At 39.5% G+C, this 12,179-nt stretch overlaps 1 protein-coding gene across 5 annotated transcripts in view; it reads left to right on the top strand.

Moving 5' to 3' along the window:
• ARHGAP24 (Rho GTPase activating protein 24) overlaps window positions 1-12,179 on the top strand; it is a 516,933-nt gene that overhangs the window by 436,068 nt on the left and 68,686 nt on the right. The window contains exon 1 of one of the 5 annotated variants that reach the window (XM_037030761.1): window positions 4,356-5,262. The exons of 3 other annotated variants lie outside the window; for them this stretch is intronic. In XM_037030761.1, the coding sequence (XP_036886656.1) occupies window positions 5,148-5,262 (115 nt within the window). In that variant the 5' untranslated portion in view covers window positions 4,356-5,147. Of the gene's footprint in view, window positions 1-4,355; window positions 5,263-6,951; window positions 7,029-12,179 lie in introns of those variants that run through there. One more of the 5 variants, XM_037030785.1, reaches the window with a different exon arrangement.

Raw genomic sequence — 12,179 nt, 5'->3', positions numbered from 1 at the left:
GGAATTCTTTGTGATTTACCTAAAAATCGGAATTTCCAAAGTTAATATAGAATATAGAACTGAACTAAATATTGACACTGACCAAAGATTCCAAATCTCACCCATATTCATGGGTCTCAAATGTTTGTATTAATATAGCAATCTCCACCCCACCATGCTCAGTTTTATTTTATTTTATTTTATTTTTTCATTTTATTTAATTCTTGTTCAAGTACAGTTTTCTGTCTTATATTCCCAGCCCTGCCCCACCCCCCCAGAGCTCATCAAAATTAAAAGTTTCTGCATGGCTAAGGAAAACAGTATCAAGATAAAAAGAGAAGCAACAGCTTGGGAAAACATATTTGCCAATGATACCTCAGACAAAGGTTTAACCACCATGCTCACTTTTTAAAGAAATATTATAAATTTGAGTTTCAAATAATAAATTTATATAACTGAAAGCCCTTTCATTTATCTTACATATTAGAATTTCACTTAACATGTCATTGAAAATAAGTTTTCCACTAGTTAAGAATATTTTAAAACCACTGTTACAGTTCAACCCTGCACTTCATGCCTTAGCAGGAGGGATAACTTGACAAGCGGCATACTGTGAGTAACAGGAAGAAGACTCAGGTCTTCTGACTTGTGAGCTGCCTCCTGCTCTTTACCGCAATAGTGTGATCTATTACTTCTACTGTGGGGTAAACAAAAAATACAAGTCCATGCTTTAATGATTATATAGTCTTTATTACATGAAAAACTAAACCTTTTAAAGTGTGAGGATTGGCATTAATAGAGTTTTTCTAGTCCTTCAAAAATACTGGAATCGAAAAATAAAAATCTCAAAAATCTCAAAAAAAATACTGGAATTGACACCATCAAGAAAATGAAAAAGCCCACAGAATGGAAGTATTTGCAAATCATATATTGTATCAAAAATATATAATAAATATAACTCAGTAATAAAGACAAATCAAATTTTCGACCCAATTTGACTCAACTAAAAATAGGCAAAGAATCTAAGCAAACATTTCTCCAAGGCAAATACACAAACCAATAAGCACAGGAGAAGATGCTCAATCCAAAGGTGGCACACAGTCATCGATCAAGCAGGGAAGTGCAAGTCAAAACCACAATGATATACCACTTCACACGCACCAGGATAGCTAGACTCAAAAAGTCCAATAAAAGCCCTGGCTGGTGTAGCTCAGTGGATTGAGCGTGGGCCTGTGAACCAGACAATCACAGTTCAATTCCCAGTCAGGGCACATTCCTGGGTTGCAGGCCAGTTCCCGGCAGGGGCCAGTTCCCAGCAGGGATGCACAAGAAGCAACCATACATTGATGTTTCTCTTCCTCTCTCCTTCCCTTCCCCCCTAAAGATAAATAAATAAAATGTATTTTTTAAAAAGTCCAATAATAAGAAGTATTGGCAAGGTGTGTGGAACGCAAAACCCTGTACATTGCTGATGGACATGTAAAATTCTGCAGGTCCTTTGACAAACAGTCTGTCAGTTCCTCAAATGATTAAACACAATTACAACAGGACCCAACATTTGCACTCCTCGGTATGTGCTCAAGGGAAATGAAAACATATTGTATGTTTAGACAGAAACTTATACATGAATCTTTATAGCAGCATTATTCCTAACAGCTAAAACACCCAAATATTCATCAGCACACAATGGATAATCCAAATGTAGTAATCTCCATGTAGTCAGTCAAACGATGGATTAAGATACCGACACGTGCTACAACATGAATGAACTTGAAAACATTATGATGCTTAGTGTAAGAAGCCAGTCACAAAAGACCAACTATCACGTGATTTCATTCATATTAAAGATAGAGCTGGGAAATCTGTAGAGACAGGAAGTAGATTAGTGGTTGCTTAGTGCCGGAGCGGGGGGATGAGAAGGTGGTATGGGGAGGGAGAACCAAAGATGCTTTTTGGGGTAATGACATTTTCTAAAATTAACTATGATGATGGCTTCATATATCTGTGATGGTATACCAAAAACCATCTAATTATACAATTTAAATGGAGAAATACATGATATATGAATTACATCTCAATAAAGCTCTTTTAAAAAGTTCCTGAATTGCCATAGATACCTTATATAAGAGAACACATTTTACCTCTTGTCTTTGCATGAAACCTATGACCTGTTAACCCTAAATAAAGACCTCTTGGCTTCCAGCCTCCTTCCCTCCACTCAGAGCCGGTTGCCAATATTGATTGAATGGCATTTGTAAAGACATTTGGAAGGTGACATATCTCCCCGATGTCTCAATTTCTGTATGCCACCTTTGTATATGTTTTAAATGTGTCTATTCCAGATAAGACATTTCATTGTTTGTATTTCAGTTTCACAAGCTGTGCTTTGAGAGAGTTAAAGTTTTTCTTAAGGCACCTAAGTTTCCCTTTGTCCAGCTCACATGTCCATGTAAAATATCCCCTCCTTACCCCTCTAATAAGAGACATTTGATTAAAATGAAGGGGAAACCTGAGGAGCTTACCTAGCTTTTTCAATCTTTAGATATTAAAAACTGTTAAGTGAAAATCATAAAATGTAGAGCTTTTCTTTTTATTAAATAAGGAAAATTTAGACAATAAGCCATCAGATGGGGGAAGGGAGCCAATAGAAATGCATAAAGTGGACCTCCTCTCTTAACCATCTAGCCTGACAAAGTTTGGTGCTGAACCTAGATTATCTGTGTTACCTGCTTAAAACCACCTGTCAACCGTTGCTTCACCCTCAACAATGCTGAGAGGCACATCATTCTTGCCTAATAGTCAGATCCAAAAGTTAGGATGTCAAAACATTTATTTGGCTTTGGAAAATTTAGGGGGGTTGTTTTTGTGTTTGTTTTGTCTCTTTGTTCATTTGTTATTGTTTTACTCTGAGTTTCTTTTCAATTGTTCTTGAAGCAATGTGTGTAGAAGTGCCTCACCCTGGATATAGGGAGAGTGAGAAGCCATTAATTGTTCCCGAGATCTGAGTGGTTAGCCTAACTTTAGCTACCAACAAAATCAAGTTCTTCTTGCATATTCTGGCTTCTTATGAAAAGAGTTGAATCAGAGTCCCATCAAGGCAGTAAAAATACTGAATGTGAATAATCCTCATAATGAATAATTGAATGTGGGCAAGCAGGCATTAATTAAGAGGCACAGTGGTCTTGCCTCTGACACAGAACTGCTCTGTGACCTTGGAAAAGTGACCCCCTCATCTTTAGTTTCCTCATTTGTGAAATAAGAAAATTGGACAGAAAATCTGGCTCCAGTTCTCTGATTGATTTCTTGTGTTCTCTCTGACCAATGTTGAGGTCAGTGAAGTGTTCTACGGGTCCAGCTGCCTCCCAGCCCCTGCCCAGCCCTGCCACTGTCTTTACTTGGTGACTTCTTATTTTCTTAGCTGCATGCGGTGACGTGGGGCTAAAAACAATGTTTGAACTGCGGGGCACAAATAAGTGGAAATTATCTTTTCAATGACAAAATATCCCTATCTGGGCATGCTAAGCAGGATAATGATGTTTCTCTAGGGAGTGTGTTTTTAGTATTCCTCACAGTTTTGGAAATCTGCTGAATGCCTGAGAAGGAACACAGAAGCCTGGGGGTCATTTGGGGTTAAAGCGCTGGCATCCCAATCTGCTCATGGAACAGCCAGGTGGATGAATGATTAACCCAGGGAGTCGACTGCGGCTCAGATAGTTGGACCGAAAGGGTTGGTGGACATGGGGGCTGGGTGCAAAGGGTGCATACAAGAGCAGGGGAGAAAGCTGAAAACAAGATTGGCTTTCAAAATATAGCCAGAGAAATTACATATATACTATACTCATATGCATGTATATATATATATATATATACACGCACACACACATATACATATATGTATATATATATATATACGCACACACACACACACATATATGTATGGATATGAATGTAGTTGACTTGTTTTGTGGTTATACCTGCAGGCTTTCTGTTACTAAATTTAGATTGTTTTCTATTTCACAGATAGAAATGTACACAAATATACACATGCATGTTGTAATGAACATTTAAGTCAGCACTCAAATAGATTAAATCGCAAAGTATGCTTTTAGAAAATTGTGTACAGGAAAAGAATAATTGCAGGAAGCAAGGGGCAAAAAGTTTGCCCCCTTGGGGATGCTTTGGGGCTGTTTGGATTTCTGGAGAGGCCAAGGCAGCAGCTGTAAAGGTGCAGCACAGACAGGAGCCGGGAAGCCAACTCAAAGTCAAACGAAGGAAAAGGGGTTCGCACCACCGAGTGGCCCTCTCCCTCCTCCCCTCACACCGTTGTGACTGCACCTGCGGCATGTGACCGGCGGGCACTGGAGGCAGCCGCAGCCCTGCCAGCTCCCGCCCAGCTCTTCATTGAGAAAAGGGAGCAAGCGCCGGAGGAGGGGAGAGAAGCTCCCTGCAGAGCCGCCTCCCCCACGGATCCAAAGAGTCTCCTGGAATAGGCACTCGACTCTTCTGACGTGGCGATTGCCTTGGGAGCCCGGGAGTTTGAAGAAAGAATGGAAAAGGAGGAGAAGCCTGCAGAGCATCAAAGGATGAGGGGTGCTATAAAAAGGAACAGGAGAGTCCTTTGAAAAGAATCTATCATGCACTGAGAAGCTTTCTGGAGAAGGTGCCATTATTCGACTCCCCTGTTGCTCAGATGAAAGGAACCAGCAAGGACGGTCCTGAAGTATTCCTCAGGGTCCTTTTTGTCATTGTTCTTCTATCCCCTCGTACATGGCTATTTGCTGACCTTTCCAGAAGAATCTCAGTGCCCCCAGTTCCAGCTGAGAAGACAGTTCTTAATAAACAAAACAAAACAATTCCTGCTGTTTGGGAGGTGCAGCTTGCTTGCTGCAGTTCTTTTTGCTGTGACATTTTGGAATGTCTGCAGAAACTTTTAAAAAATCCTTAAAAACTCTGTGGATTAGGCAAGAGAAAAGGAATTTTTTTTTTTTTCCAACGAGAAGTAAATGAGAGGTGGTAACGTGCCCCTGTTTCAGGACTTGGATGATAAAAACCTAGGAAGCAGCACTTCTAACCTAACAAATAAACAAACATGAGAAGGAGTGGCCGTGAGCAATGGTGCAAAGGCAGGTCTTAGAGGAAGCCTGAGACTGTCAGAACTTTGGGCCTGTATGATGCCTGAAGACAGAAACACGGGGGGACGCCCCTCAGGTGCCTTAGCATCAGCTCCTTTCATTCCCAAAACTACATACAGAAGAATCAAACGATGTTTTAGTTTTCGGAAAGGTAGGTAGATAATGTTGTTAATGTCCTTTTAAAAATATACATATATTCTTTGATGCTTTAAGGTCACTTTATGCTCAGCTAAAATGGGAGTTTGGAAACCCAGAAATTAGAACTGTACTAAAGTGATTTTGTGTGTCTTTGCTTATCTATACAGATTTTCAAGGTTTAAATTGATCTGTTTATTACTGTCTGTGAATATGCTAGGTGGGTGGGGCTTAATGGAAGGAGGGATCACCTTGACTGATGGAGAACTAAACAAGCTGACCATTCTGACAGGAGAGCCAAGGTACCTTGGGCTGTTTCCAGACCCAGATCAAGCAGCCATGTTGTCACCCATGGAAACGGGTCCCTCTCACATCCCTCTTCTGTTCTCCTACCACATGGGTTTGGATCCGGCTGCCTGTGCTTACCTCTCCTCTCCTGCTAAGAATATGTTAATATCTAGTTACCGGTAGTGATCCTTTACAAGAGGCTTTCGACCACATTGAATGATGCCAATTAGATGTAGAAGTCACCTTGACTTCCCAAATAGGTGGCATTGGAAGAGACCAAAGATAAGGACTATCAGGAACAAGGGGTGGGGAAACATAATAATTTGTGATCAATAAAAGAAACTAAGGCATTTCTGAATTAATTTATCTAAGGAGAGTTAAAGAATATAGCATGGGTAAAGTGAATGTTTTTAGAAAGTGTTTATGTATATTTTAAAATTTTATTTTGCTTTAATATGGGAGTAATTAAATAGAATGATTATCTAAATTGGAACTAGGTAATTATAATTTTAATGTCATGTACAGTGAGCTAATTTAATCAGGAGCTGATCTGAGTAACATCTTAAGGTCGTTCCTTCTCTCTTTTTTATTTGATCTGCCACCTATTAACCCTCACTACTTAGCAACCAACAACAAAAAATAAGAACAAAACAAAATAAGAAAAACCACATAAAGAAAAATATAATGGGAACTTTTTAAAACAAAGCCTTGTTTTCCTCAGGCTTTCCCTTAGAGCAGCTGCAATCTGGCTGTGATCATTAGCATATATTATTAGCAAGGAATTCAGGTGTTAATTTTTATTCCTCTGTCACCCATGTCTCATATTTTCTAAATCTATAGAGATTTCAGAACAGGGTTTTAGGGCACCGATTAGGATTACTGTAAGACTGCATCACCGATAGAGAAATAGACTAATAGACATTGAAAAGACCAGGAACTAGTTGCTTACAAAACATTCCCTGTTCTGCTTCCCCCACCCGTCAACAACAAAGTCAGATTTATCCAAACACTAGAGACAATCTACGTTTCTGGGTTATTGCCATTCATCTGTAGTATGAGATGTTGGGGGGGAGCAATTAACATATCTTTGAAGCCCAGAGCAAGGCCTTTATTATCTTTTCCACGTTTTGTCCTTCAATGGGAGAGCACAGCAGATTTGCAAGCATCCCAGCTAGCACTGCTGTGCCCTACGACCTCTCCCCTTCTCCTCACATACCACCAAGGGAAGGCACATCTGCAAAGACAGTTCCCATAGGCTGGCAAATGGCAATAACTGGAGTGGGGGAGCAGCTTCTGTCATCTAAAATAGCTATCTAAAATAGCCATGTCCTGTGGCTATTTTTACAGATTTGTCCTTTCCTCTGCAAAGGCACAGTAATCTGAGGAATGTTCAACATTTGAGTCAAGGATTAACAGATTTTTAACCCACAAAGCTGTATTCTGCTTTCTGTCAGAACCAGAAAGGAGAGGAGGTGCAGGAAGCATTCAGCTGTTGTAAGTTTTCCTTTCCTTTCTCCAGAGCCAATCAGTGCACACCAGCCTGTCTCAGTTACTGGCCACAGGACCACAGTGACAGGCTGGGGCTCTGGGAGGCAGGCGCTCTGGCTGTGCAGTGCTGTTTCCTGCTGTCCTAGTTATTCAGGGCAGCAGCAGCAAGAAGCACAGGGTGCTTCTGTCTTTATTTAAGGTCTGGCACGGAAAAGAACGAACTTTTCTTTCAACCCTGGATTTCTAAACCATGCCACCTTAAGAAGACAGGGTTCTTGTGTGCTTTGTTTAATCTTCTGGATTCTCAAGGAGTTCTAGAAGTGGGTCTGGGTTTCTGAGTTCCTCTCCCAAGCCCGTTGGACAGCATGGCTTAAGTCATTTCAATGAAAGCCAGAGGAAGAGGGCAGGGCTTGTGGAAAAACACCCAGAAGGAGAAAGTGGTGACGTGTCTGCTTTTCCTGATCCGCACTTACTGGCTATTTTTTACTGCCGTCAAGGGTAGGCGGTCAGAAGAGACTGACCGCTTTAGAATGCCCTCGGAATCGAAGTGTGGGGTTGAGGTAGTTCCCAGAGGCCTGGTGGTACTGGAGCTCAAGTGCTGTGAAAGCCATAACTCACTTTGCAGGGCTCCTTTCTCTTCCAGACCGCTTCTGTCCTGTACTGCCCTCTACTCTCCTCTCTCTTCCTTTTTAAGTACTAATAAAGCTCCCTGAAAATGTTTTCCCAGTGGTTTTAAAATTCTAGGAAACATGAAACACCTATTAGGTAGAAAGCTCGGGCTGGTAGTATTCTTATGTTCTGGCGAGATAAAGAAAGATCACAATGTGTTTTTACTCTCTTGATTTTGAAACTATCAGTTTTTAATCTCTTTAAAACTAATATTCAATACACGGAACACAATCATTCTTTTGATTACCTGGGAGTAACACGTGGGGTCCTGAATGTCAGTGTTTATTGCTAGTTTTGGTAGGTTAGCTGGTTTAAGGTTATTGTGACCATGAGACAGACTAAAGTACATTTTTAAACCCAAACTTTACTTTGTTTTTTATTTCCTCTCCTGAGTTTTCCTGTTCCTGGAGATAAGCCATCATTCATTTCCCATTGTATATGTAGCTACTATATGTGACTACTTAGCTTCTTCCTTCTTTATATACTTTTCGCTCCATTTCTATTACCATCACCTTAGTCCTCTGTATCTCTATTGCTTTATGTACACAACATACTTTAACCTAAAGAGTGGCTTTTCAAGACAGCATCCATCTTCACCTCTTTTCATCCCCAACATTCTTTACAAATTTTTATAACATATAGTCTATTTGCAAATCATTGCCTAATAGGTGTTCCTAACCAGTACTGTCAGGCAGTGTTCCACAGCTGAAAAGTTTTAGAGTCCCAGCTGTTCCTGACTGTATTCTATAATGATCAAGACCTTCTAGCCAATTCCAAATATTTCCTAGAGAATAAACTCTAATTCCCTAGACTTCCTCACTCTTTCTCCTTAAATACACCTTCTATGCCACCTCTTTGCTTTTGTTCACTGTGGCCTCTCTGCTATGACGTTCTCTGCTCTGTTGTCTTTCTGAACTTCGTTTCCCCCAGGACATTGCTGGCCATCATTTCTTCACCCGTTATACTCTTTATCCTATAGCCCTTGTATTTCATATACGCTGCCACATTGCTGCCTTGTCTTCATGGGAATCTTAAAGTGCAGTGCTCACGTTTGCAGTCAAAAAGACAAGTATTGTCTTTTGTGTAGAAGTATATTGTCTATACTTCTTTTCAAAGTAGAGAATGCTCAGTCAAGGATTCAAGTTTTATGGCAAACTGGTGAAGTATAGTAGGATTCTTATCTATCTTTCCCTGCTATTCTATGGGCAATGAGGAATTAAAATGCCTTTGTAATGTTGGTAGATAAAATCAACACGTTCTTTAACAGTTATTGCATATGATACATGTTATAATCACACTTGTAGACATTTAGCCAACAGAATGCTACTATCCAAATCTATATAATTTTATATGGTTCTATAAGTAAGGAACTCATTAGTTTATATATCATAATGTTATAGACCATCTAACAAGTGATGCTAGGGATGAGTTCATGGACTCCTTAGGGATAAAGAAACATAAATCAGTAATTTCTTACTCTGTGGTAAGTACTACACTGAGTTATGGGCAAAGTCTGAGAAGCCCATGAACAAGACTAAATATGGGCTAATTTACAAAAGCAGTATTTTCCCTGAATACATGAAATCAGATTTAGTCTTTGAAAATTACGAAAAGACATTTTCTCCTGTGTGATCCTAAGAGAGTGGTCAGCACTCTGAAAAAAAAATATCTCTGAATTTAATTAACACAATAAGGGGGGAAGAAGAAGACTTTTAGAATTATATGAATCTGCATTGGTACCCCAGATCTGCCCACTATCCAAATGTATGACTTTAGGTCACTTAGCATCTCTGAATTTGTCTGTAGAAGAGAGACCTCCATGCAGAATGTTTGTGAGTGTCAAGTAAGAAAATGCACGTAAATAGCATGGCTTGAGTGCAAATGGTATCTGCAATTATTCTGCTGGTCTAAGGCTTAGGCCATTGGGTCACTATGTTCACATTATTACATTAATTTTTCATGTAATTTTTCTCCTTCCTTTTCCACTCTATCTATAAAAAGTACCAAGATTCTGCAAAGAATTCACTGGTAGAGTTCATAGATTTGAGTTCTTTGGTTTAAATTTTCTATCATATGATTTGTTGGCTACTTAGAAAGTGTGGTGACAAACTGAAATAAACTTTAGCTGTTTTTGTTTTTGTACTAAATAGAATGCCTTTTATTTTGGTTTATTCATTTGCCATGGATGAATATTCATTTTTAATGGAAACTTATTACAGTCCTGGCAGTACCAAGACTTATGCTGTTACCAGGGTTGCAGTAAGCAGAAAGACGAGTAAAAGCAAATTCTCTCTGTGGCTCAGCACATGATCTGTAGGAAGGCAGAGAGAAGAAACTCTGAAAAATAACTGATAACAAAGGACTGGAGCAATAACCAAGAAGTGTCTAAACTTCTGGCTTTTCATCAGCAAACCAAGGATTTTTTTTCAAGTCTTTATAGAAATCAATGCCACAACCTGTGAACTATTGATGAGTTCCACTTTACTTTGAAGTTATTCATGTACTTCCTATAAATGAGGAGGTAAAGTACTTTGCTTTAACAAACTCATTAATTCCACAAATGTTTACAGAACAGTCAAGTCTTACCCACTTTAATATTAAGTCCCAGGTATGGAAGCAAGAGAGTTTACTTATGTGTCTTAGTCTGTTCAGACTGCCATAACAAAATGTCACAGACTGGAACACAGAAATTTATTTCTCACAGTTCTGGAGACTGGAACTCTGACACCAGGCCAGCGTGAGGTTCTGATGAAAGCCCTCCTCCAGGCTGCAGACGGTCAACTTCTTGTTGTGTTCTCACATTACAGAAAGACTCTGGGGTCCCTTTGTAGAAGCACTCATCCCATTCATGAAGGCTCTGCCCTCATGACCCACTCACTTCCCAAAGGCCCCACCTCCTAATACCCCATCATATCAGACTTCAGGTTTTCAAACACAAGCATTCAGATCATAGCAGTAGGTAGAATGGGGAACTAGTTCAGCACAGATAATCATCTACATAAATACTTACAAAGTAATGCACTAAGAAATCAAAGAACACACTTATCAAGCTTTGCATCCAGGGTAGGGGTGAGAGAATGCTAATAAAAACTTAACACAGGAGATGATATAGTTGAATCTTGCAAGATAACTTTTTCCTAGGCCGACTCAAGATGGCAGGACTTACCTTCTAGAAGAAGGCATGAAGACATGATAAATTATTACATTGAGGAAATAACACACAATTCAAAATAGTTAGCACTAGAGAACACGATGTTTGTGAGGAAGCAGCAGAAATGAGGGTGGACTTGGCACTGTGCCTGGCACACAGTGGGTGCTCCCTAAGCATTATTGATTGAATGGTGGAAAACAACAGAGGTCACATTGTGGAAACTTTGTATCTCATGACAATGAGTGTGGTTGGCCAGTGGGCACCATTGGAAGAAATGAAGCAAAAGAGTGGTATGAACTGATTGAAATATTATGAAGATCACTATGGCAACACTTACCTGGATTGAGGACTCTTCAAAAAGGTGTATAGGACATACTGAGCATCTAGCCTCTTATAGTAGTAATGAGTTTGAAAAGGACTGACATGGTGAGTGAGGGTAGTGAAGAAAGAGGAATGTACATTGACTCTCAGATGGCATGTCAGTGATTTGGGGGTGAATAATGGGTACTGATCATCAAAATCAGGATTTTCCTGTTAATATTCCTGAGAACATTCCTGTTAGTGATCTACTAATCAATGTATCTTTCCCCCATGCTGCTAGTTGGGGGAAAAGCTCATAATCTTTGTTATTTTTTGTTAACTTTAAAATTTAAACTTTCACTGCTCCCTCAAAGAAAATCTTAAATAAGATAACTTAAAAATAATTTCCCCCCTCACTTTTCTCATAAAAATTTTCATGTAGTTTGTTAACTCACACCTATCATTGCAAGAAACACTTGGGACATTCTATTCCCACTGCTACATAATGGGAAGTATACATCTACTATAATTCTTGACAAGACTAGGTCTAGAGGAGAAACTATCATTTTTTCCACAGAAATATCTAAGTATAGGTAACTACTATCTATGTACTGTAACATATACATATTGCTAAGTAGACATGGCTCTTTTTTGTTTTATTTTATTTTAAATTTATTTTTTAATTGTTGTGCAAGTGCAGTTTTCTGTCTTTTACTTCCATCACAGGCCACCCACCCACCCAGCCCTACCCATTCCCTCCCATTTCTACCCCCCTCTAGTTTTTGTCCATGTGTCTTTTATACTTGTTCCTGTAAACTCTTCCCCTTTTCCCCTGAAATTCCCTCCCCTGCCCTCTCTGGACACTGTCAGCCTGTTCTCTATTTCAGTGTCTTTGGTTATATTTTGCTTGTTTGATTATTTTGTTGTTTAGGTTCCTGTTAAAGGTGAGATCATATAGTATTTGTCTTTCACCACCTGGCTTATTTCACTTAGCATAATGCTTTCCAGTTCCACCCATCTTGTTGCAAAGGGTAGAA

The sequence above is a fragment of the Sturnira hondurensis genome, unplaced genomic scaffold (genome assembly GCF_014824575.4).
Source record: "Sturnira hondurensis isolate 20B ecotype Veracruz unplaced genomic scaffold, ASM1482457v3 Scaffold0001721, whole genome shotgun sequence".
NCBI lineage: Eukaryota > Metazoa > Chordata > Mammalia > Chiroptera > Phyllostomidae > Sturnira > Sturnira hondurensis.
This window is presented reverse-complemented; position numbering and strand designations above follow the sequence as displayed.